The sequence below is a fragment of the Humulus lupulus genome, chromosome 5, assembly GCF_963169125.1.
Source record: "Humulus lupulus chromosome 5, drHumLupu1.1, whole genome shotgun sequence".
Taxonomy (NCBI): Eukaryota; Viridiplantae; Streptophyta; class Magnoliopsida; order Rosales; family Cannabaceae; genus Humulus; species Humulus lupulus.
Window position 1 is genome coordinate 14,852,909 of NC_084797.1, and position 27,858 is coordinate 14,880,766.

At 38.2% G+C, this 27,858-nt stretch overlaps 1 protein-coding gene across 2 annotated transcripts; it reads right to left on the reverse strand.

The window, feature by feature from the left end:
• Positions 1 to 957: 957 nt before the first annotated feature.
• Positions 958 to 5,262, reverse strand: LOC133780278 (ABC transporter G family member 39-like). 2 transcript variants are annotated; one of them, XM_062220112.1, is made up of 9 exons: positions 3,837 to 5,262; positions 3,568 to 3,652; positions 2,786 to 2,949; positions 2,576 to 2,640; positions 2,351 to 2,499; positions 2,116 to 2,186; positions 1,765 to 2,031; positions 1,517 to 1,627; positions 958 to 1,382 (listed from the first exon to the last, which is right to left on the reverse strand). In XM_062220112.1, the coding sequence occupies exons 2-7, from the start codon at positions 3,649 to 3,651 to the stop codon at positions 2,028 to 2,030; spliced, it is 537 nt and encodes a 178-aa protein (XP_062076096.1). In that variant the 5' UTR covers position 3,652; positions 3,837 to 5,262; the 3' UTR covers positions 958 to 1,382; positions 1,517 to 1,627; positions 1,765 to 2,027. The 2 variants fall into 2 exon arrangements, with proteins under 2 accessions (XP_062076096.1, XP_062076095.1); XM_062220111.1 differs by having other exon boundaries at positions 959 to 1,382; positions 1,517 to 1,659.
• Positions 5,263 to 27,858: the final 22,596 nt, after the last annotated feature.

The window sequence follows — 27,858 nt, forward strand, 5'->3', positions numbered from 1 at the left end:
GCACAGTTATCAAGCATGAAAGGTGCTCATTTCCTTCTTTCACTTTAGCTTGTTGAAAATCCTAAGTTTCATTAAAATGTCATTCTTTCCTTACCAAAACTACTGTGACAAGCTAGGGTGAGAGATGGGGGCCAATGTTTTATGGTGCCACTACAGAAGAAAAGGTAAAAAAGACCATTTGGGGATGTAATAAGATATTTTTATTTTTGAAAAATAATTTGACTTAAAAGAAGAGAAAGCTGAATGGAGAATAAAAGAACATCAACCATCCAAGAATGAAAACATATACAAGTTAAGCTAAAAATCAGGTCAGATTTTAGATCTCAAAAAATGCTAAGTAATTAGCTATTAAATCAGTTGTATGGCAAACAGATGACATGTTTAACAAGAGTCAATCACAACACAAGACTTCTGTAGTTGCTAAAAGATCATCACACTACCATGCATGTCTTTTGCCAATTATCAAAATCAGTTTCCTTTTCAGTTTTCAATAGCTCTCCTGTAAATATTTGTCTTTGTATGGTTCAGATTAATAAGACAGATTATATTCATTCCTAATGCTCTTTGTAATTAGTTGGTCAATCCACATTTTCCCATTAGTGCCACCTAGAATTGAAACTATGTCATTGATATTACTTTTTGCTAGAGCTAATTTGTACTCAATTTCTCTATCAGTAGTAATTAATGCTCTACTATTTATTTAATTTATAAATCAATTGGTGGTGGGAATTGTGTAAAGCTGAACCACATTTCCCAGCATGATGCATACATTTCACTATATATACTTTAACACTATTATTTGGTCATTAAACTTTGATCACATGATTCACTATCAACTTGCAAGGTAGAAACTAAATTTTAATATAATAGTACAGCAACACTCCATATTGGTTATGATTTTAAATTTTGAAAAAGAAAAATAGAAAAGAATGTGAGATCAAGCTAAATTCTACAATACTACACAGTTGTTTTGGAGATTACTCTGGCCATAGGGACCTTTTGGTGTTTAAGGCTAAATAAATACTTCTTTACAGGTAAAACTGAAGCCTGTAGTATATACTACTATTTATTATCTCAAGAATTCTTTTTATGGTTATTGAACAATATTTTTCTTAAAGTTGAGGACCTTGACTGAGACAGTAAAAAAAGAAATCTGAAGCCAACAAGAACAGGACTGAAACTTCAATCATACCAGGACCATAACCAAGAGACTAACTTCCAAATATTGAGTTTCCTATAAATGTTTTATTCTTTCTCTCTTTCAGGAACATTCTTTCATTCCCTTCTGTTCATATTCGTGACCTTCACTTACTTCACATTCTATGGCCTCAGAACTTTGCAGCAGTAATCTCTTCAGGATTTTCAGGAATTCGCCTAATTCCCTGAACATGAAAGGCCAATCAGTGAGATGAAAGAACTTTATAAGCAACTTTCTCATAACCAATGTTCTTCTTTGATGAAACAATGAAAAGAAGAAAAAAAAAGTTGGCAAAAGTTAAATCCAATGCAATATCACCTGAAAATAGTTTATTGGTCTATGTGTGTAGACCAATCTTCCCTCCAAGTCACAATGTTGTGGATAATCATCTGTAGGTAAGTAATATGAATGGAGAATATCCCAACTGTGCTGTTGACAGAACCGATCTCAGCAAAATATAGCTTTCGAAAGCAGTAGATACATTAGTTCATGATTTAATATGTCAGTTTTAATGTACATGAACTGAAGCAACACTACAAGAACATAAGTCCAAAAAGAGAGCATACCTTCATCCACCTAGAGGCTGCCAGTTCGTTGATGTAAATTGCACGATGTCCATAACAAAAATGCATAAACAAATTGTCCCCTTGTTCAGTCTGGGGCACATAATATTCAATGGATTTTCATGAGAGAGAGGTAGCTCGGATAATCCATTGAATATCATGTGCCTAGACTAAAAAAAAGTCAATCTGAGCTCGTTAAATGTTTCCCTTTGTCTCATCTACGGAGAGTAATCTTGTTTGAAGAAACATTGTGACAGACCTTACCTTTAACTGGTATGAATCAAAGCAAGTCTTAGAATAAACTGTCGAAATTCAAATACACGAAGGATTACATACAATGCGAAATAATTTTACCTGGCATGTCCTGAAAATGTAAAGAAAACGGTGCCTCCTGGTAGAGATTTCATCCATAAATAGCACTTCTCCTGCATTGAAGTCAAGTAATCCAAAATTATTCAATAATAATGAACCAAAAAATACACTCAATGACCTTATTATCATGATTTCATAGCAAAAAAGCTAGTATCATGATTGTTTCTCATAACTATATATCCTGTTACTAGGAAGTGAAAGGCATGGAGAGACAGACCTGTAGTAACTCTTTTTCTCTGTCCACCTGATATGCCTCTAAGCATGTCACTACCAACAAGCATCTCAGAGCATACGTACGTCGATGCCTAGCATTTTCATCACATAATCTGTTGACATGCTCTGCTTTCTCCCACCAACAGATGCTGCCTGTTCAGCAAAGTTTATTTTTGGATATTTTTAGAATAGGAATATGAATCTAAGCATTTACTGTTACAATGATGACCTTCATAAATGCATCTATCTCCGGACTTGGACGAATGTTCCTCTCCTTTTCTAACCGAGCCAAATCTACATTAAATGGAGCGAAGAAAAATCTTAGCAATCAGTGAATTGAAATTGTTTATAGAAGTGTTACAAACTCTATCTACTTTTAAAAGTATAAATTGTTGCATAATATATATTGAACAGAAAAGCTAAGAATGGGAGAAGTAACCTGCAAATCCTGGCACTTGCACCTTGGCACCTAGCCACAAAGTCCAGAGTTTCTGTGACAGTTAGTTCTGCTATGCGGTTATCTGTTTGACCAACATAGGCAGAAGTCCTTTGTACACAGAATTCGTCAGCTTCATGGCCGTTGTATGTTATTTTTCCACTTTTCTATGTTAGATGAAATGACATATAGGCATATAAACAATCTTATATACATGTAGGCGGAATTAATATATAGAATGAACATATACAAAAAGAGGATCGAATATTGTATACCTTCAACTATTGCAAGATATACAAAAGAAAAGAACGAATACACGGGCTTCTAAGTTCTCACTAACTCTAATAGATGGAGTTACTGAAAGTCAGAATGAGCTTGGGGACTATATTTATAGAGTGAGACTTAACATCAGAGTCTCTGACACAGATTGAGATATTTTCTCAATCAGTTAGGATAAGAAAAATCGGGTAACAACAAAATCAAGTAACAAATAATGTTGACCATTAATTAGAATATTTTGTCAATAAATTAAATATTGACTTTAATATATTAAATCAATTAGTTGTAACAAATTGATTTTATATACCAAATCTAAATAAATATTCTAACATTCTAATCATATCAAAAACCAATATGTATTATTTACATGTCTGCAGACAGTCAAATGGAAGTGATGTTATCAATTTAAGGAGCAGTGAAAGAAAGTAAAAAAAGAAAAGTTGACTACTCTAAATGATTAGGAGTATCTAAAGAAAAGTGGTATTGATGCCTGAACAAGTACAAACCTTTAAGTTGCTGTCAAGTCTCCCTGCAACAGCTAAAAGCAAAGTAGATTTGCCTGAGCCAGGAGGTCCCAAGAGCAAGGTCATCCTGCAAAACAATCATGATGATGACCCTCATAATGTTAAGGTGAACCTCTGCTCATTTTATTAGTTAGGAAAAAAAAAACTTGAAACTGAAAAGATCTCAAGAAATACTTAATTGTTTTTTAAATTGTTACACTTAACACTGATAATTCATTGTATATTGTTAAACAAAACAATTCTAGTCATACCTTTTGGAAGGATGACTAAATGTGAAGCTGAAATGAATGAGTATATAAACAATATATATTTATATTTATAGAAGCATTATCCATGACAGTGCCTCCCAGCCTGCTAGCTCGGATAATTGGTTGAATATTATGTGCCCCAGACTGAAAAACAGACAAGCTAGGTAAAGTGAAGAAGAGACTGACTAATTATATTCAAAATAATTGTGCAAACAAAAAATCTCAGAGTAGACAGTTAAAAAAATTCTAGAGACGAAAAGAGCATTAAAAAGAAAAACTGATTTTTATGAACGGATTGAGTTGAAAAAGAAACAAAACAGCAACATGAAACTCCAGAGTAGTAGTACTATAACGACTTATCTATCTTTAATGGTGGAAAGAAGCTTATGATTATAATTATCTTGGTTTTCACATCCTTCACTGTCAAACTTAAAGGGCTCTCTCATCTCTGTCCTCACCAACTAACTCTAGAGTTTTCTTTTATTATTATTTTGCTTTTCCTTCTCAATCTCTGCTGAAATAGTGAAATTTGTTACGAAGAAAGAAATAGCTAAAAAGCCTCTATTTATAGATCATTTTTCAAATTTAATAAAAACAAAAATTAAGTTAAGTAGAGACAGAGTGAAACTTAATTTCACACAAAATACTCTGGCAGTGAGTGAGTTGAGAAACGTAAAACCATTTTTTTGGTTGTATGGAATAAATTAAAAAAAAAAATACTACATCCCTGGTGTACATGCAATGCAACTAGAAAATAGCATAAAATTTCAGAGCACACATCATAGAAGTAAGTAGTACTATAATGGGTTACAAAGCCTTGGTCTTCTACACTAATAAACAGTTCTGTAAATATTGCCTAGATAACAAAGTCATCAGGAAAAGAAGGAGCACCATAGAAATCAAACAGTCTATAAATGATTAAGTGAAAAGGTTTGCAACAAAACAAAAACAGAGACCTCCTCAAAACCACCCTAAAATCCCAAAACACTTCTAAACTTATCAACCGACCCCTAACCATAGTTTCGATCACAAACAAAAGTGAAGGCTTGAAAATACTCATATTTACAAACTCAGAAAGAGCCCAGAAAAAAGCAAAGATTAAAACTACAAAAAAAAAAAAAAAAAAAAATGGGAAGCTTACTTCCGTAAATAATGAAAGAGAGCAGAGGAGAAGACCCAAAGAAATCTTCACAAAATCAAAAGCCAAAGTCAAGAAACAAACCCACCACCACAGACCACAATGCATCACAAGAAAGCAGAATCAAGTAAGTAACAATATATCAGATGAAAATTCAAACAAGTTCATTACCCTACATCAAACCTATTTTCGAACAAAATTCCATAGTCAACCATATTTTTAAAAACCACGTCAACTAATCCACGCTCTCATTTATTTGGGTCTCGATTGTTTTTCTTTTTTGTAATAAAATTAAATTTTTTAATACATGCATATCAAACTGGAAGAGTAAGCCATTGCCCATCTACCAACTCCTTTTACTTTTTCTTTTGGCGCTCACTCACTTACATTTTGACCTTTATCAATTTAGGAAATTTTGAAAATGTGAATCAGAGAGAGCAGGTGTGTTCTTTCAGGGTTTCATTTATTTATAAGCCTGAAAATGCAAATACTTGTTATAAGCTGATTAATGGGATCAGCTGATGATATTGTTGGTCTTCAATAGTAATAAATTGTTCTGTAAATTTTGCCATCTTTGCTATATGCTACAAAACATATGACCTTGAGTTTTCATGCATTTAAAAGGCGTTTAGTGCACACATCAATTTAATTTAATTTGATATACGTACTTTTCATGTCACCCTCACTTTAAATTAAAGAGTGATGTTATTAGTAGTAACTTTAAAGTATCCAACCCGATCGAGTCACTCCCGACGATTAATTAGACATGTTCAGTATTAATTATTAAATTAAATTGTATGTGTTCTAATATTGTATTATATAAAATACGATATATTACTTTCTAATGGTGTTGGATCATATTAGTGCCTCAAATTAATAAAGCGTTGCTAAAATATAACTCATTTTATAGAAAAATTACTCTAATGGTGTGTCAAATTTGACATATACTAAAAATTAAGCTAAATTTAGCACACAATATAGCATAATACATATTTTATATCACCATAAATGCTACATTTTTTATTTAATTTTATGTTATTTTTATAATTTTAGTATTATCCTTATCTATGAGTATTAAATGCTAGACTTTTTACCATATTATTTTAGAGTAATTGGCGGCAAAAATACTTAAGCTTTTCAAAATTAGCAATTTAATACTTAAGTCTTTTTTTTAAGTCATAAATATATTTTGTCAATATTTCTTGACAACCGTAGGTACCTCTGTTTAATATCGATTTTTTATTGGACCGCGTCACTAAGAAAATGCCATGTCACGGCCTAATCATTAAAAATATGTCATGTCATTTAATTTTCTATTTTAAAAAAAAGTATTTTCATAATTTTTAAATTTGATAAAATAAAAAATAAAAATTGCGACTGTAAAATTAAATTTACGAAAATTCTTACATTAAAAATACTAATTCTAAATTAAAAAAACTTAAACTAAATTAAATTAATAAAAGTTAAAACAAAAACAAAAATATAACACATGTTCATTCGTAAACCCATATATCTTCATCCGTGAACCTGAATTTCAATCTACAATCTTTAAATAAACCTTCAAAACTCACCAAAAAAAATGACAAATAACATATTCAAAACTCATGATAGAAGACGAACACTACAAGAAATTCGACATTTACTTACAAACTTTAAGGGTGAGTAAAAAAACATATTGGTAGGTAAAAAGCATTTACCTACGTATTTCTACCAATACATTATTGGTAGATAAATGTTAGTGGATAAATGTTTCTTTACCTATGAATGGCATATTAGAGCATCCACAACGGGATGGCTTATTGCGTAGCCTTTGGACTCTTTTCTGACAAGCACCATGGCTTGTTTTTTTTTATGCATTAGAGAGCTTTGATAGTTAGGCAACGTTGCCTTTATTAGGCAACAGTGGTTTTTTTGTTTGTGTGTGGATTATACATATATATATAAATATATATAAATGTAACTTTTGGGGTAGCTTAACATTGGGGTATTTTTATGAAAAAAGTTGCAAAAATTGATGTAGATGAGAGAGAAAATAAAAAATTATATTTTTAGATAATTTGGAGATGTTAAACAATTAATGGGGTAGCCTACATTGGAGTTGCTCTTAGTAGGTAAAATTAACGTGGACCCCATAAAAATGAGTTGGCACTCTTAACTCAGCTTCTGCCGTGGCGTATTAGAGGGAGGCTGATGTGGTAAGCTAGGTGTCGATTTTTTAGTAGAACACGTGGCACCTATTTATTAGGCCACGTGGCAATAATTTATTGATCACCTATCAACAAGCTTTTTGGTACACGTGTCACCTTTTGATTGGGCCACGTGTCACAAGTAGATTGGACAGCACTTATCCTGTTGATTAGTCCACATGGCACTGAATTATTGGTCCATGCGGCGTACTCTTATTAATAGTACTATTTATTTGAAGAAGCTTTTAAATATATATTAAAATTGAATTTATTATAAATAACATTAAAAAATAATAATACAAAAAGCATAATGCTTGTTGCATAATTATGAACTAAGATCCAAAAACATAGAATATAAAATATTCAATCTAAGATATTTTATAATGTTCAATTCAATAATCATCTCATATGTGCACGAGAATCTTATAATAATACTATATAAATATTGCACGTTTGTTTAGTTTTAATTTTAAAATTGTAAACATTGTCTAGAATTTTAATAAAAATTTGTTCATTATCTTTTTTAAAATATATATAATAGAATAAGTTATAGTTGTACAATATATATAAATATTTATATCAATAATCTCTACATATATGATTTGTAAACACAACGTTGACATATATATATTTACATGACATATATATAAAATATAATAATATTTAAAAATATATTAATAATAGAAATAAAATAAGAATGGAAAAAGTCATAGTGTAGAAAATAGTGTACATGCATTAACTATTTTTAGTTTCTAATGTATCTCACAATGTTATTTGATGAATTTGATGAAGAAAAAGAGCTACAATCACTTGATAAAAAATAAACTATCACACAAATTTATAAGATAAAAAAATGATGTATGTCTTTATTATTTTTAAATAAATATAATTTAATTATTTAAATTATCATAAAATATCTTAAAAATATCATATTTTATTTAATTAATTAATTTATTTTTGTTTAAGTTTATATTTGTTCTAGTTTTTGAATTTGGAAGTGGTAACAAAATATTATATATTATATATTTAATATAATATTAAGTTTAAGTTAAATTAAATTTTATTTAAGTTATAAAATATATGATTTATTAGTTTTAAATAATTATTATTGTAAAATATCTTATTTTAATTTGTATAATTATTTATTTAATTTTATTTAAGTTAAAGTCATGTTTACAATCTACCGTTAAATATAAGAATATTCTGTTAAAGTTAACAAAAAAATAAAAAACCGTTAAAACCAAGAATTACTGTTATCTACATACTTTTTATATAGAAGAGATATCCATTAACATTACTACAATAATTTATACAATTTAATTCTAAGGAAATTTAGAAAGCACATATATATATACACATATATATATAAGACTTCTGAGTGCTTCACCCTATAAGAACTCTGACATATTAGATTTACTTATCATACTTCTAGTCATATCCATCAGAGTATGTTTTTGTCTTTCGGCAACTCCATTTTGTTTAGGAGTACCAGACATAATGTATTATGCAATTATACCACTATCCTGTAAGTACTTAGCAAAATGCTCCATATTTTGTCCAGCCACTGTGTACTTACCATAATACTCACCTCCACGATCCAAACTAGGGTCTAGTGGTTCAAGTCTTCACAACTCGCACAATCTCAATTTGCCAATGCTTGAAACAATTTTGTGCATTCTGCATCTTCATGAACCCCTAATAAAAATATAAGAATAAAACAATAAATTGTGTCAATCATTTTACTCCCAAAAGAAATAGTATGACAGAGTGGTTACAAATCTACAAAAAGATAATAGTATGACAGTCAATAGATATACATTAATATATTCAACATCTAAAACAGTTTTCTCTTTTGCTTTTAAAGCTCTATATCGAACATATCAAGAACCAAAAAAGAGATTGAGTAAATATGAAGAAAAAAAAAAGATGGAAAAGAAAAATTGAGAATTATATGATTAAAGTGAGAAATGAGATTTTGGAAATCAAATAGACGTACGCACACACATAACTTTAGTACTGTAGATCCTTTAGGTACAATATGAGACTCAAAGCATAAATTATATACCCATAATTTCTTATCAAACTAACCAAGTACAAAAACCCATATTACAGGATTTTTGGTTAGAATATCTATATTAGTCTAAAGTTTGGCCTCCTCAAAAATCTTAAAGATAAATAAATAAAGGAATGCCAGATTAACACTGATCATCAAGTGTTAATATATATTAGTCATTTAAATAGTATATCTTTCAAACACATAAAATGACAACTTCCGATTACATAACAATAACCAAACTCAAGGACTCATTAAGATTAGAGAAGTTTTAGGATTCTTTAATTACTTTGTAATAAATAAATGTTTAATAATGCTCATACTAAATCAAAGAAAACACTTTCACATGAGAAACAACTTACAAGTTGTAACGCCCCACGTTACTATGGCTGCTTCCTGGAATGACAATTGATCCTATAAACCAACACGAGTCTTTCCAGCGTGCTTTGTCCTCACTTGCACGCTTCTTGGGAAAACTTCCCAGGAGGTCACCCATCATGAGACTACTCCAGGTCAATCACGCTTAACTTTGGAGTTCTTAAGTGATGGGCTACCAAAAAGAAGATGCATCTTGTTCGCATAGGTAATATCCATCAATCCATTTAAGCCTTCTTCAACTGTGTAGTCTCATACCTACACAATCTTAGAATCATCACACTTGACCTTCCCCAGGCAATGTGGGATTGCACAACTTTTACTCGGTCTTTCCCCTTGCGATCAGGGGATTATGACTATCACATTCACCCCCCCTTAGGGGTCCGACGTCCTCGTCGGCCACACTTCCGGCTGGGTCAAGGCTTTGATACCATTTGTAATGCCCCACGTCACTATAGCTGCTTCTTGGAATGAAGACTACCCTACAAACCAACATGAGTCTTTCCAGCGTGCTTTGTCCTCACTCGCAATTGTAACGTCCCAAATTACCTAATAAGGCTTAGGGCCTTGATTAGGGGGCCAAAATGACAATATATGGAATTATATGCTTATATGATATATTTGTGTATGATTATGTGAGTTATATGATAATATAACTAGTTATGCATGTTTAGGAGTACTAAATCTGCATGTGGACCTGTTTCTTATTAGAAGGGCAATTTTCGTAATTTGGCTCGTTATGGACATAATTGTATATTGTGCATATATGTGATATATGTGAGAGACCACATTATTATGTGGGTTTATTTGGGTTATTCGGCACGAGACGATCCTAGGGAGCAAGTTAGCGGGAAAGCCACAACGGGATCCAATGCCCGACTCGGGGCGAGTCAAGGGGTATTTTAGGTATTTAGCACAGTATCGAGTTATCGGGAAAAGGAAATGAATAATTGAGGATATATTTGGAGTTAGTGAGAATAGGAGGGAATACTGGGGATTTTGACCATTTTTCCCTCGAGGACATTTTTGGTACCCCGAGCCTCGGGATTAGCTTAAGTAACTTAAGCCTTAAGGAAACAAAACATAAAACACAAAAACACTCTACTCACCAACCGACCCTCTCTCTCTCTCCCTCATTCTCTTTTATTTTCTAAGTGAATTGCTTAAGGAAACCAAGGGATTTTAGGCTGAAAACTTGGAGACTGAAGGCTTGAACTTGGGAATTGGATTGGCTACAGCTAGGGGGACCTAAATCACAGTTGGTGTAAGGTTCTAACCTCTGTTTTTACTGAATTCTATTAGAGTTTTTGGTGTTCTTGAGCTTGTAGCTCAAATGTTGGATTAATGAGTTTTGATGAGTTTTTCATCCAGTTTTTAGTTGAGTTTTGTTGCTGGGAAGATATTAAATTTATTATGAGGATTGAATTGTTGTGTTTAGGGTGGATTTGGGGTGGTTTTGATTGAGGTTGGCTGGATAAAAATGGAGGAATTATGGGTTCGCAAGGTCAGGTCGCGGCCTTATTCTTGGGGCGCCGTGACCCAACCGAACCCAGGGCCCTTGGGGGCTTCTGACTTGAGGGGCGCGTCGCGACCCTTAAGGGCAGGTCACGACCTGCCTGGGTTGTTTTGGCCATCGTGAGTTTTTAATGACGGGAATTTATTCCTAAGGGCTCGATATCGATTCTACTACCCGGTTTAGTAGAATTCTAGGTCCCGGAGGCTAGGACTCGGTCCGGAAGCCTTTATTTTCTCGTTATTGACGAAATCCTATATTATGGTTGTGACTAGGTTATCGCTAGGGGGCTCAGAACTGGGATCGTACTCGAGGGTCGTTCTTATTTTACACTATACTCGGACTTGAGGTAAGAAAACTGCACCCAATACGTGATAAATGTATGATTAGGGCTTGGCCCGATTGTTGACTATAATTATGAATAGGGCTTGGGCCCCTGAGAATGAACATGTTTAAGTTATCATTTTGCTTGTTGATTAAACATACTTGGATATTTTGTTCCTAATTAAGTGTTACATGATTGTTCGCATGGTTTGTGTAGCTAGTGCTTGGCCCCGTTAAGGAGCATGGTCATTACTATGTGTTGCAATTACTTGATGATGGTATGTGATTAATATGTATGCATAGTTGTATTGTCTAAAGTACGCTTATCTATATTTGTTTTTGTATTTGTATCTGAATACCTGGTTCAAGACTTGACTTATTAGTCAAGGACGGCAATAGCGCGTTGCGCGCTAGTCGAAAGGCTTAGGCCCAAATCAGCAATGTACTATTACGTTGGTCGACCCAATGGTCATTGGAAAACAAAAGTGTCTAGCTAGCTCTATGGTTAGTTACCCAGAGCTAAGGGCGAGGGCCCTAGGTGACTCTATGGTCACATAGCTAGGGCATAGGGCCTCGGGGTTAACTCTATGGTCAACTATTCAGGGCAGCGGTCCCCGAATGGTCCAATGACCATTTATTTGTAATTTTAGGCTTATATGAGTAGGTTATTACTGCTGGGCATGCTAGATAAGTACCTAGAAATCTGTATTTTCTGTTCATGCACATGTTTAAATTTTCTTGCTGAGCCTTGGCTGTAACGCCCTAGTTACCCCAAGACCGTTACGGTGAACGTTGAACCATGAATTTAACTCGCTAATCGAGTTCTTTGGTTAAAAACGTGCTTCTAAGTGTTATTAATAGGTTAAGGTGGAAAACCAATCAAAAGGAAATGATATATTTTATTTAAAACATAAAACTGTTCATGGGCCCATAAAAACGTTTACAAGTTATTTACAATGCAAAATGGTCACTACATTATAAAATTTACAACCCGTCGATCTAAGCGGAAAAAATAGGGTAAACCCCCTAGTTCCCCTGAGAACTCTTTGGCCGTGGTGGTCAAGCGGCCGCATATGTACACATCTGTAATGCCCCAAATTTCCTAATGAGGTTTAGGACCTTGATTAGGAGGCCGGGAGGGCCATAATTGATTTATTATGGTATTTAATGATTATATGCATGTTTACGTGAATTATATCATTATATGATGGTGGATGCATGCATATGGTTTCATATGTTAAATATGAAGGTAATTTGGTAATTTGGCCACTGTGGGCGTAATTGTGTATGTTGGGTGCATATTGTAATTTGTGAATGAGATTTAATTATTATGGAGATATATTCGAGCTATTCGACATGAGACGGTCATATATAATGGATTAGCGGTTTTGTCATAACGAGGTCAATTTTGGGGTAATAGAAATGTTTATTTGGTGATAGATTGGGAATATTTGAGATCAGGGTGAAATTCTGGAAGTTTTGACTATAGTGTCCCCGGGGGGTGTTTTCGGGACCCCAAGCACTAGGTTTTATTTGAGGTTACTTAAGCTTGAAGTAGCTTGATAGATAAGAATGTACGTTAGAAACTTCTCGTTCTCTCTCAAAACAGTCCGTTTTACCGTTTGAGCCTTATTGAGGAAATCTTGAGCTCTAGGAGTCGGAATCAAGCAAGGGTCGAGGCATAGCGATCCTAGGAAAGATTAGAAGCTTCTTAACTGAAGGATTTGACGAGAAACAACCCAATCGAAGGTAATCTAAGTTTGAAGTTTTAAGTTTTTAAAGTGTTAAAGCTTAGAATTGGACTTTGTGAATTGTTGAGTTTTTGGTTGGTTTGAGCTTTGGGTTTTGAGGGTTTTGGAGTATTGGGAAGCTTGGGAACTTTGATTTGATGATTGGGGAATGTTTGGGTATGTTTTTGGAAGATTTGGAGTGTTTAAAATGCGTTTGGGAATGGCCCAGGGTTTGGGGCCGCGGCCCTGTTCTTGTGCGCCGCGGCCCTAGTTCGAAGAAGCAGGTGTCAGGGAATTAGCCTTGCTGGGTGCCGCGGCCCTTGATGGAGGGCACCGCGGCCCTTGCCTCAGAGAACCCTGGGGGTCGCGGCCCAAGGTGCTAGGGCCGCAGCCCTTGCCCTGTTTTCACCCCGTTTGCTCGTTTTGACCCCGGGAACTTAGCTATGGGCCTCGGGAGTGTCCCTACTACTTGGATTAGTTTGGATTGATCTCTTGGGGGCTAGATATTGGTGTGGAACCTTTGATTATCATGCTATTGATGGTGTTCCATATTTGGTTATGATTAGGTGACCGCTAAGGGCTTAAAGGTTGATCGTTCTCAAGGGTCGTTTTTATATTGGTTCTAGCTCGAATCTGAGGTAAGAAAACTGCACCCTGTGTATATGTGACATGCATGGTTATTATCGAGGCATGTTGGTTGATTATTGAGTATGACATGCATGGTTATTATTGATGCATGCCGGTTGATTATTATGTATGACATGCATGGCTATTCTTGATGCATGTTGGTTGACGATTACACGTGACATGCATGGCTGTTATTGGTGCATGTTGGATTTTTGGATATATTGCATATGATGCATGAGAAACTTGTGATTAGGACATGCTTTGTATATTGAGTATGATATTATTCAGAGCTTGTGCCTCTGTGGTTTTGCATGGTCCTAATTGTACTAATACCTGTTTAGTAAGCATGTTGAATACCTTGTCTATGGATATGGAACATGTGATATATGATTGGCGGCATGACTTACTTGTGTATGACACTGATTAGTCAGGGACCGACTCTAAAGTCGAGAATCACGCATTGAATGACTCTATGGCATTAATGCTAGACCAACCCTAAGGTCGATGAATCATGCATTGAATGGCTCCATGGCATTAATGCTGGACCGACTCTAAAGTCGAGAATCGTGCATTGAGTGGCTCTAAGGCACTAATGCCAGACCGACCCTAAGGTCAATGATCACGCATTGAATAGCTCCATGGCATTAGTGCGAGACCGACCCTAAGGTCGAAGAACTTATAAGCGATTGCCTGGTCTATGACCAGATGTTTATAGCCAAGGTATATGACCCCGGTGACTGTTTGTCACATGGCTAGGGGACGTTGTCCATTGCACGACTCTAGAGTCGGGAGGAAGGTTATGTTGGTGACCATTCACCATGCACCTGTCCTGATCAAACTTATGAAAGAATCACTTATCAGATGAGCCCTGGTGACCCTATCATCACATGGCTAGAAGGAGCTATGCTCATTATTGTGACTTTTGGCTATTGTCACCCGTTTGCTTGGACTGATAGTCCTGAATGGTTATTATGATTGTTGTTGATATTATATCATGCTTTATTGTGTTTTCTTGCTGGGCTTCGGCTCACGGGTGCTACGTGGTGCAGGTAAAAGCAAGAGGAAGCTAGACCATCCCTGAGTTGGAGGGCTTAGGTGATGACGTGTACATATGCAGCTACTCGTCCGTCACGGCCGAGGTTTAAAGTGGAACTAGGGTTGAACCCTGTTTTGTCGCTTAGAACGGCCTGTTGTAAATATTTTCTGTGATAGACTCTGAAACTTTATTTTCGGGATCCCAATGTATATGTTAAACGTTCTAGTGAAACGTTACATCCTAACCAAATTTTTAATCCCTAAACCGCTAATCATATTTAGTTTCACGATTTTGGCCAAATGACTCGATTAGCGAGTTTAGCACTATTTACAAGACACACCGTAACGGTCCCTGGAGTTTGGGGCGTTACAACTTGGTATCAGAGCGAGCCAAGGTTTATGGTTCCTGAAGACAAGCTAGGCATGTACACTCATCACTGAAGATAGTTTCACTCAGGGAATGGTAATCATTTCTGTAGCTATGTGTATAGCTGTTTGAATAAAATGTGAATGCTTTACCCGCACATTGTATTAGGGAGCATGAGATTCTGATAGAGCCTGGCTCTTGACTATATGACTATATGCTCCATGAATATATATATATATGACTGTGATCATATGTTTGCCTGCTCCATGAATATATAATTGTGCTATTTGCATGCTGGGATTGGAGGCATGGTTTGAGTATTGGAAGAGCAGGGATTATGAGTATGTATGAATGCCATGGGCATGTTTGCAGCACTGCAAGTTGTTATGATTGTGGTGTGGTAAGATTTATCCCATGGGAGAAAGCCCTTGATATGCTAATTGTGATTAATGGATCAAGTTATTGACTGCAGATTGATTCAGCAGGTTTATATTCAAGGCAGATTATGAGGCCTGGTGATAGTTATACAGGGGCTGGGAGTTACAGCCAGGGTATTAGTTCTTCGTCTGCATCTCTGAATGTTCAACAGACGCTTACAGATTTGCAATTAAAATTGCAGAGGCAGGAGGAAGAGATCAGGTATTTGAAGCAACAGCGGAGTCTATTGGGTGGTACCTCTTCCTTTTCTATGCCAGGGGTGGCATCAGTTTCAGCTCAGCCCAGGGTTGAGAACAGATGGGAATTTCTCTGTGGAAGATTCCTGAAGTTTTATCCTCCAATTTTTTAGGGAGGCTTAGATCCATTCAGAGCTGAGCAATGGATGGGTATGATCAGCTCCATTCTTGATAGTATGGGACTGGTGGGTCACGATAGAGTGATTTGTGCTACATGTGTGTTGCGGGATGATGCCTGGACATGGTGGGAGGTAGTATCCCAGACACGAGACACAGCTGTGATGGACTGGAAAGAATTTAGGCAGCTGTTTAATGAAAAGTACTATTGTGATGTGGCTAAGACTGCTAAGGTGAATGAGTTTCTGAGTTTTGCTTAGGGTAATGCGTTGGTGACCGAGTATGTTACTAAATTTAATGAGTTGGCCAAGTTTGCCTTAGACATGGTACCCACAGATGTGGCTCGGAAGGAAAGATTTATTCAGGGGTTGAATCCTGGAATAGCTCAGGGCATTAGAGTTGCCCTAGTGCATGAAGTCTCTACCTACGCTCAGGTGGTAGGGAAGGCTCTTGCTGTTGAGAGCACAGGACATTAGATTGGGCAGCAGTGTGCTGGAGAGCATGGAGCTCAGATAGTGGTATCTCCACTTATTGAAACAAGTAAAAGAGAAAGCTGGAAGACTCGTCCAAAATGCGCTCGGTGCAAGAGGCATCATTTGGGAAAGTGCCGAGCAAAGGCATGTTTCGCATGTGGTATGGTTGGGCATATTGTGAAGAGGTGCCCTGTGTTAAAGGATGAGCAAAGGAGGATAGACAGATCGATTCCAACTCGAGTGTTTATTCCAGGGCAGTCGGAATCTGAGACCGAGACTAGTTCCTCGGGGGTGACAGGTCAGTCTTCTAGTTCTGAGTTCTGGGTTATGTTGTTTGGCTTTGGCGCCATGCTATTCTAGGTTATGTATATAGAGAAGGGTATATTGATGGTATATGTAGATCACATGGTTATGTTGTGATGGGAAAAGGTAAGATAGCTCGGGATACTGACTCTGCATATCCGACTCCAGCTCCCAGGCCGCTTCCTCGACCTTGTTGTTCCTCCACAATACCTTAACCAAAGGTATCGTCTTATTTCTGAGGACCTTGTCCTTTCTGTCAAGTATCTGAATTGGCTGCTCTTCAAAGGAGAGATCTGCCTCAAGCTCCGGATCCTCATAGCTCAAGAGATGAGTCACATCGGACACATACCTCCGAAGAGCTGAAACATGAAACACATTATGCACTACTGATAATGCTGGAGGCAAGGCTAATTTGTAAGCCACCTGACCAATCCTCTCCAAGATCTCAAATGGACCTACAAATGTAGGGCTCAGCTTACTCTTCTTCCCAAACCTTCTCACCCCTTTCCATGGCAAGACTCTAAGGAAGACATAGTCTCCCACTTGGAACTCCACGTTCCTACGCTTGGGATCTGCATAGCTCTTCTGTCTACTCTGAGAAGCGAGCATCTGAGCTCTAATCTTCTTAATGGACTCATTGGTCCTCTGAACTGCCTCAGGACCCAAGTATCTCCTTTCCCATGTCTCATCCCAATGAATGGGAGATCTGCACTCCCTACCATACATCATCTCATAAGGTGCAACTCCAATGGTAGACTGATAATTATTGTTGTAGGAAAATTCTATCAAAGACAGATACTTACTCCAAGATCCACCAAAGTCCAGCACACATGCTCGCAGCATGTCTTCCAATATCTGGATCGTCCTCTCAGATTGCCCATCTGTCTGAGGATGATAAGCAGTATTGAACTTCAACTGTGTTCCCATGGCCTTCTGTAGACTCCCCTAGAGCTTGGAAGTAAAAGTGGGGTCACGATCTGACACGATCGACCTTGGTGCTCCATGGAGGCGCACGATCTCTTTCATATAGAGATCTGCATACTGATCAACTGTATATTTAGTCCTCACTGGCAAGAAGTGAGATGACTTGGTGTTATATTATTTCATATAATATAATATTAGATTAAATAATGTGACAAAATGTGATTTGTCACACCTTGTAACATATTATTGAGAGTCACAAAATTGGACACATGTGTGTGCCTAAATGTGACATAGTTTGGAGTTACAAAATCATTTACAAATTTGTAACTCCCAAATATTACCCAATAATGTGTATATTATATGTTACACATTTGAGATTGCATTTCATAAAGCCATTATAACATATGGCTGTTGGAGATATGATTTTAACCCCAATAATGTGTTTTGGGAGTTACAAAGTTATTTGGGAGGGTTTGGAACCGTTTGGAAAAACAACACATTTTCAAGTGCTGAAAATGGGTTGTGGCCGCGGCCACTGAATGATGGTGGCCGTGGCCTAGGGGACAAAAAGTAGTGGCCGCGACCATTGATGTCCCTGGGCGCGACCACAGGTGCATTTCAAGCCAAATTATCAGTTTTTTCCAAATGTGTTGAACGGTTCTAAAAACCCAAATAACGCCCAAATCTCAATTTTAATTCCATATTAATCCAATTAAACATTGGTAACAGTCATGGGGGTTGGTGGAATTTGAAATCCAAAGGGTATCTCAAACTCTACAAATAGGAGCCTAATGCTCACTTGTAAAACACACCTTTTTCCATCCCCTGAGAACTCCATGGCCGTGGTGGTCAAGCGGCCGCATATGTACACATCACCACCCAAGCTCTCCACTCAAGGCTAGGTGAGCTTTTCTTTCTCTTTACCTGCACCACATAGCACCCATAAGCCAAAGCCCAGCAAGAAAACACAATAATGCATATAATATGATCAAATAATTATCATTATAATCACACAGAGCTTATAGCTCTGAACAAATGAGTGAATATCACTTTGTGGTTACATTAACCATGAAGGAGCTTATAGCTCTAATTAGATGAGTGATTTAACACTTGAGATTCTGGTAAACTATAATGAGTGACTGACAAGCAAATCACTAGCTTAAACAAATGAGTGACTGATGAGTAAGTCACTAGCTTAAACAAATGAGTGACTAATGGATAAGTCACTACGGGGCTCGGCACCCATAGCCATGTGACTAAACAGTCACTGGGGCTCGCTGGCCCTTGCTCTAAATGACTAGCCTTTGGCTAGACAAGTGCTTTTAGTTTTCATTGAACTTGAGGTTGGTCCGGTGTCAATGCTCATTTGAGTCATTCAATGTAGATGTCGATTAGATCTAATCTTTATTGGCTTGCGTTATACACACTAAGGTCGTTCTTGACTTATGAGTCATACCATGTGACCAGTGCTCAGTACCACTGCCGAACTTGACTAATGAGACACAACTTCACAGTTGATACTGACACCATTGCCAATTCTGACTATTCAGTCAGTGCCATGCACAAGTGAGCAAGATTTTTTAAGCATTCAATATTCGATCCATGTCCACATTTAAACATTCAACATGCCTCATGAATAACCCTGCATGTCACATATTGGGTGCAATCTCAAGCTCCAGTTTCCCTAGTTACTCCAAGACCGTTACAGTGAACTTTGAACCGTGAATTTAACTCGCTAATCGAGTTATTTGGTTAAAAACGTGCTTCTAGGTGTTATTAATAGGTTAAGGTGGAAAAACCAATCAAAAGGAAATGATATATTTTACTTAAAACATAAAACTATTCATGGGCCCATAAAAACGTTTACAAGTTGTTTACGATACAAAATGGCCATTACAGTATAAAATTTACAACCCGCCGATCTAAGCGGCAAAAATAGGGTAAACCCCCTAGTTCCCCTGAGAACTCCTTGGCCGTGGTGGTCAAGTGGCCGCATATGTACACATCACCACCTAAGCTCTCCACTCAAGGCTGGGTGAGTTTCTCTTCCCCTTTACCTGCACCACATAGCACCCATGAGCCAAAGCCCAGCAAGAAAACACAATAAAGCATATAAATATTATCAAATGATTATCATTACAATAACACAGAGCTTAAAGCTCTGAACAGATGAGTGATTTAACACTTGAGGTTTTGGTAAACCATACTGAGTGATTGACAAGCAAGTCACTAGCTTAAACAAATGAGAGACTGATGGGTAAGTCTCTAGCTTAACAGATGAGTGACTGATGGGTAAGTCACTACGGGGCTCGACACCCATAGCCATGTGACTAAACAGTCACCGAGGCTCGCTGGCCCTGGCTCTAAATGACTAGCCTTCGGCTAGACAAGTGCTTATAGTATTCATCGAACTTGAGGTCGGTCCGGCAATAATGCTCATTTGAGTCATTCAATGCAAATGTCAATTAGATCTAATCTTTGTTGGCTTGCGTTAAACACGCTAAGACCATTCTTGACTTATGAGTCAATACCATGTGACTAGTGCTCAGTACTACTGCCAAACTTGACTAATGAGTCATAACTTTACAGTTGATATTGACACCATTACCAATTCTGACTATTCAGTCAGTGCCATGCACAAGTGAGCAAGATTTGCTAAGCATTTAATATTCAATCCTTGTCCACATTTAAACATTTAACATGCCTCATGAATAACCATGCATGTCACATATGGGGTGCAGTTTTCTTACCTCTGGTTCGAGCGAGAATTAATAAGAGAACGACTAGCCTTTTAGTTCCTTGACGGTCACCTGGTCATAACCAATTATGGAATTCCATCAATAGAATGAATAACATAGGTTCTCAAACCAAAACCTAGCCTCCGAGACATCGAATCCTACTAAATCGAGTAGTAGAATCGATCCTGAGGCCTAAGGCTTGAATCCCCAAGCCAAAAACCAACTTTTGGCCAAAATGTCACTAAGGGCCACGACCCTCCCTGGCCATGCTGCGACCCGCCCCTCAAGCAGAGGTGGCCTCCCTTTAGCTCCCAGCACGGGCCGCGGCCCTTCATGGCCATATTGCGACCCTTCAACCCTTCAGCCTCTTCCTCCCATTTTCTCAAGCTTGGGCCGTAGCGCTCTAGAACAGAGCCGCGACCCCACCTGAAACTCAGCCAAAATCCCTGTTTTTCTCCCTTCGAGCTCATTCTAAAACCTCATTAAAACTCCCCCAACATCACCAAACAAAGCCACCAATTGTTACCACTACCTACCCACCATACAAGCATCAAAACCCAAGATGATTTCCTCCAAAACTTCCATTAATTCTCATCTAAACACTATAAATTTATGAACTAAAAACCAATAGAAAAACAGAGTATAACTAAGGTTTCATGAATGAATTCTTACCTCAAGATGGATTTAAGTCATCTTCAATGGTTGAACTAAAGTCTTAAGCTCCAAACTTTGATTCCCTAGCTTAATTCTTCAAATTGGGATAAAAAAACTCCAAAGGAGAAAAGAGGAAGATGATGAGTGCGTGGAGGGAAGTTGCTCTGTTTTTGCTTCAACTCTTTCTACAGCATACTAGAATCCCATATAACCCTTGCCAAAAGACCATATTGCCCCTAGGTTAAATAAAACTCTATAAAGGCTAGTAAGGGAAAAAATGTCAATTATCCACTAAACCCACTAATCATACTTAACGTTCTCCAATTCCCGTTATTCCCGGTATCCTCAAATACCAATAATTCATAACCCGTTACCCTTTAATTCCCAGTAACGCTCTAATACCCAAACACCCCGAGACTCACCTCGAGCCCCGAGCTTAAGCCTGTTATGACCAAACCAATAGTTTATATTCGAAGATCGTCTCATGCCGAACAACTCGAAAAAATCCACATTATAATGTGGCCTCAACAGTTAATCACAAACATGCACCAAAATATACAATTATGCCCTTAACAGGCCAAATTACCAACATGCCCTTATAATTAAATGTGGACCCACGTGCTTGCATTTAACATCATATTATAATATAATTCACATAAACATGCATATAATCATTTAATGGCATAATAAAACAATTATGGCCCTCCCGGCCTACTAATCCATCCATTAAACCGCATTCAGGATTTTGTGGCATTACAACTATCCCCTCCTTACAGAAATTTCGTCCTCGAAATTTACCTGAACAGCTCGGCATACTACTCTGCATATCTGACTCTAGCTCCCAGGTCGCTTCCTCGACCTTGTTGTTCCTCCACAATACCTTAACCAAAGGTATCGTCTTATTCCTGAGGACCTTGTCCTTTCTGTCAAGTATCTGAACTGGATGCTCTTCAAAGGAGAGATCTGCCTCAAACCCCAGATCTTCATAGCTCAAAACATGAGTCACATCAAACACATACCTCCGAAGAGCTGAAACATGAAACACATTATGCACGGCTGACAATGCCAGAGGTAAGGCCAACCTGTAAGCCACCTGACCAATCCTCTCCAGGATCTCAAATGGACCTAAAAATCTAGGGCTCACCTTGCCCTTCTTCCCAAATCTCCTTACCCCTTTCCATGGCGAGACTCTGAGGAAGACATTGTCTCCCACTTGGAACTCCACGTTCCTACGCTTGGGATATGCATAACTCTTCTGTCTACTTTGAGAAGCGAGCATCCGAGCTCTAATCTTCTCAATGGCCTCACTGGTCCTCTGAACCGCCTCAGGTCCCAAGTATCTCCTTTCACCTGTCTTATCCCAATGAATTGGAGATCTTCACTTCCTACCATACAACATCTCATAAGGTGCAACCCCAATGGTAGACTGATAACTGTTGTTGTAGGAAAACTCTATCAAAGGTAGATACTTACTCCAAGATCCACCAAAGTCCAGCACACATGCTCGCAACATGTCTTCCAATATTTGGATCATCTTCTCAGATTGCCCATCTGTCTGAGGATGATAAGCAGTACTGAACTTCAACTGAGCTCCCATGGCCTTCTGTAAACATCCCCATAACTAAGAAGTAAAAGTGGGGTCCCGATCTGATACCATCGACCTCGATGCTCCATGGAGGTGCACGATCTCTCTCACATAGAGATCTACATACTGATCAACTGTATATGTAGTCCTCACTGGCAAGAAGTGAGCTGACTTGGTATAGCGATCCACTATAACCCAAATAGAGTCATGCTAACCAACAGTCCTGGGTCAGCCCACCACGAAATCCATCATGATGTCTTCCCACTTCCACTCTGGGATATTCAGAGGCTGCAATAACCCTGCCGGCCTCTGATGCTCAGCCTTGACCTGTTGACATGTCAAGCACTTAGCCACATATTCCACTACATCCCTCTTCATCTCCGGCTACCAATACAATGATCTCACATCCTGATACATCTTTGTGGTGCCTGGATGCTAAGAGTAAGGTGTAGTATGAGATTCATCCATAATCTCTCGCCTCATAGCAGTGTCTAACGGAACACATATTCGACCCTTGTACCGCAGCAAGCCTAAATCAGACACTGTATAATCTTTGGATGCTCCAGCCAAAACATCCTCTCTGATCTTGATGAACTGTGAATCACTCGATTGACCCTCCTTGACTCTCTCCAACAGTGTAGATTGTAGCGTAATATTGGCCAATTGGCCCACCAACAACTCTATACCAGCTCTGGTCATATCATCAGCTAACTCTCTGGCTATCAGCCTCGCACTATAGATTTGCCCCAGACCTTTCCGGCTTAAAGCATCAGCTACCATGTTGGCTTTTGCTGGATGATACAAAATCTCACAATCATAATCTTTTACTAACTCCACCCAACACATTTGTCTCATGTTCAAGTATTTCTGCATGAAGAAGTATTTCAAGCTCTTGTGGTCTGTATACATTTCACACTTCTCCCCATAAAGATAATGCCTCCATATCTATAATGCAAAGACCACAGCCGCCAACTCCAAATCATGAGTAGGATATCTCTTTTCATACTCCTTCAACAGACGTGAAGCATAAGAAATTACCTTCTATAACTACATCAGAACACAACCCAAAACCTGATGAGAAGCATCGCAGTAAATCACAAACTTCTCCTGATCTTTTGGAAGACTCAGAATCGGAGCTGTAATCAATCTTTGCTTTAGTTCCTGGAAGCTGTTCTGACACTTGTTTGACCACAAAAATTTCTGACTCTTGCATGTCAGCTCAGTCAACGAAGTAGCAATCTTTGAGAACCCTTCCACGAAACGCCTTTAATAACCTTCCAATCCAAGGAAACTTCTAACCTCAGAAGCATTCGTTGGCCTTGGCCAATCTCTGACTGCCTCAATCTTCGTTGGATCTACCTTAATCCCCTCCTTACTGACAATGTGCCCAAGAAAGGATACCTAAGATAACCAAAACTCGCATTTCTTGAACATTGCAAACAATCTCTGTTCCCTCAGTCGCTATAGAACCAACCTCAGATGCTGCTCATGCTCTGACTCAGACTGAGAATAAACCAAGATATCATCGATGAAGACGATCACGAACTGGTCCAGATAATCCTTGAACACTCTATTCGTCATATCCCTAAAAGCAGCAGGGGCATTAGTCAATCCAAAAGACATGACTAAGAACTCATAATGCCCATACTTGGTACGAAAAACAGCCTTCGGTATGTCTCCCTCCTTGACTCTCAACTGATGATAACCAGAACGAAGGTCGATCTTTAAGAATACCTTCTTACCTTGCAACTGATCAAACCAATCATCTATCCTTGGCAAAGGATACTTGTTCTTGATTGTTAGCTTATTCAGTTCTCTGTAATCAATGCACATCCTCAGAGAACCATCCTTCTTTTTCACAAACAGAACTGGCGCTCCCCAAGGTGAGAAACTAGGTCTGATAAAACCCAAATCCAACAGCTCTTGCAACTGTACTTTCAATTCTTTCAACTCAGCTGGGGCCATTCTATAAGGTGCTCTAGACACTAGCTCTGTCTCTGGTGCCAGTTCTATCACGAACTCAATCTCTCGGTGTGGTGGCAATCCTGGCAAATCTTCTGGAAATACATCCAGGAATTCACAAACTAATCTGGTCTCTTTTGGTCTCACTGGCATGACCTGAGTGGTGTCAACCACACTGGCTAAGAATCCAACATAACCTCCTTGCAATAGATTTCTAGCCCTCAAAACAAAAATTAGAGGTATGCGAGGTCCATGCACAGTACCAACAAACACAAAAGGATCCTCACCTTCAGGCTCAAAGGTGACCATCTTTCTTCTGCAATCAATGGTTGCCCCATACTTTACCAACCAATCCATACCCAATATCATATCGAAGTCAGTCATAACCAACTCTATCACATCCACTGACAACTTTCTGCCTTCCACTATCACTGGCAATATTTGACCCATCTCCTAGATACCACTAATTCCCCAGTGGGTAACAAAGTTCCAAACCCCACAACATAAAAATCACAAGGTCTACACAGTCAATCAATAATTCTACTAGAAACAAAAGAATGTGTAGCACCAGAATCAATCAAAACATTATAAGGTGTTCCAGCACTAAGAATCTGACCTGTAACAATTGAGGGAGAAGCTTCAACTTCTGCTTATGTCAATGCGAACACTCGAGTTGGGGCCAAGCTGTCCGCTTTCCTGGGTTCCTCCTTTTTTTCCTTAGGGCAATCATTCTTAAAATGACCCCACTACTCCACACAAATAGCAGGACTTTGCCCTACACTCTCTCAAATGACGCCTCTTACATCTAGGGCATTCAGGACGAGTCTTCCAGGCTTCATTACCACTTGGACGACCCATAAAAACACCACAAGGCTGCTTATCAGAACCTGGAACTGGGAAGGTGTCAGGAACCTTCCTCTTCTAATCACTGGGGCCTCCACCCCTACTTGAACCCACAAATGGAGGACTTGTCCTCCTGAACTCCTTTCTGGCTGCATTATCTTGCCAGATCTTGTTCTCTGCACTCTCAGCTGTTAGTGCCTTCTCAACCACCTGTGCATAGGTAGTAACCCTAGCCATAGTGGTAATACGAACATCACGGGCTAATCTAGGCTATAGCCCCTGGAGAAATCTCTCCCTTCTGGTCCCATCAGTGGGCACCAACTCCATGGAAAACTTTGCCAATTGATCAAATTTCAGGGCATAGTCAATCACTGACAAAATTCCCTGAAGTAACCTAATGAACTCCTCAGCCTTTGCCGCCCTGATGGCATCATTATAGTATTTCTCATTGAACAGAGTCAGAAACTCTTCCCAACTTAAGGCATTAATGTTTCTGGTCTAGGTTATAACTTCCCACCAAATTCGGGCATCTTCCTGAAACATGTATGTGGCACAGGCCACCCTCTCATTACCAGTCACTCTCATGAAGTCCAGGATGGTGGTAATCATGCTTATCTAGTGTTCAGCTTTGGCAGGATCTGCACTGCCTTCAAAAACTGGAGGTTGCTGCTTTCTGAACCTTTCATAGAGATGTTCCCATTTATTACCAACCTCAAGCAGCTGCTCAGCTGCTGGCACCGATACAGGAGGTGCCTTAGATGCATTGGCTACTGCAGGAACCTGCTGTTGTCTCAAGAGGTGGAGTTCTTCTCCCTGCCTCAACACTGTAGCCTGCAGATCATTAAATAACTGCTGCCAGTTTACATGAGCTGGCTGTGGAATCTGTCCCTCGTCATTCTCTTGACCCTGATTATTATTCTGGCCTTGATCACTCTGGCTAGCTGATGTATCTGCCTATCTTGGATTCATTCTTATCAACTTATACCTTGCTGAAACAATAGTCAATACGGTCAGTCAGGTAGTGATAACTAAACCTCTTGTCGCCTTACGGTCCAAGAACAAGCAGATAACTTTCATATTCCACCGTCATACAAATATACAAATAGATACATGATTATAGCATTTAACACTTAACATGTATCAAATAATAGTTCACAATCAACAATACTAATGAGTAAGTTCCAGCAATATCAGTACTATTTAGCACACGGTTGCTGAAGATGCAGTATTCAGGGCACAGTCTTAACATGGTGTCTCGTGTAAACAGGTAAAGCATTTATACTATATTTAAGACGTTATACATATAACTACATAAATAGTTACCAAACCATGAGTCGAGCTTGTCCTCAGTGGTGAGTGTACATGCCCAGCCAGTCTACAGGAACCCTAAACCTTGGCACGCTCTGATACCAAGTTGTAACGCCCTGGTTACCCCAAGACCGTTACGGTGAACGTTGAACTGTGAATTTAACTCGCTAATCGAGTTCTTTGGTTAAAAACGTGCTTCTAAGTGTTATTAATAGGTTAAGGTGGAAAACCAATCAAAAGGAAATGATATATTTTATTTAAAACATAAAACTGTTCATGGGCCCATAAAAACATTTACAAGTTGTTTACGATACAAAATGGCCATTACAGTATAAATTTTACAACCCGTCGATCTAAGCGGCAAAAATAGGGTAAGCCCCCTAATTCACCTGAGAACTCCTTGGCCGTGGTAGTCAAGCGACCGCATACGTACACATCACCACCTAAGCTATCCACTCAAGGCTGGGTGAGTTTCTCTTTCCCTTTACCTGCGCCACATAACACCCATGAGCCAAAGCCCAGCAAGAAAACACAATAAAGCATATAAATATTATCCTCTAAACCCGCTAATCATACTTAATGTTCTCCGGTTCCCGTTATTCTCGATATCCTCAATTACCAATAATTCATAACCTGTTACCCTTTAATTCCCGGTAACGCTTTAATCACCAAACACCCCTAGCCCCGAGATTAAGCCTGTTAGGACCAAACCGATAGTTTATATTCGAAGATTGTCTCATGCCGAACAACTCGAACAAATCCACATTATAATGTGGCCTCAAAAGTTAATCACAAACATGCACCAACATATACAATTATGCCATCAACGGGCTAAATTACCAAAATACCCTTATAATTAAATGTGGACCCACATGCATGCATTTAACATCATATTATAATATAACTCACATAAACATGCATATAATCATTTAATCGCATAATAAAATAATTATGGCACTCCTGGCCAACTAATCCAGCCATTAAACCACATTAGGGATTTTGGGGCCTTACAACTTTGTAACGCCCCACGTCACTATGGTTGCTTCCTGGAATGACGACTGACCCTACAAACCAACACGAGTCCTTCAAGTGTGCT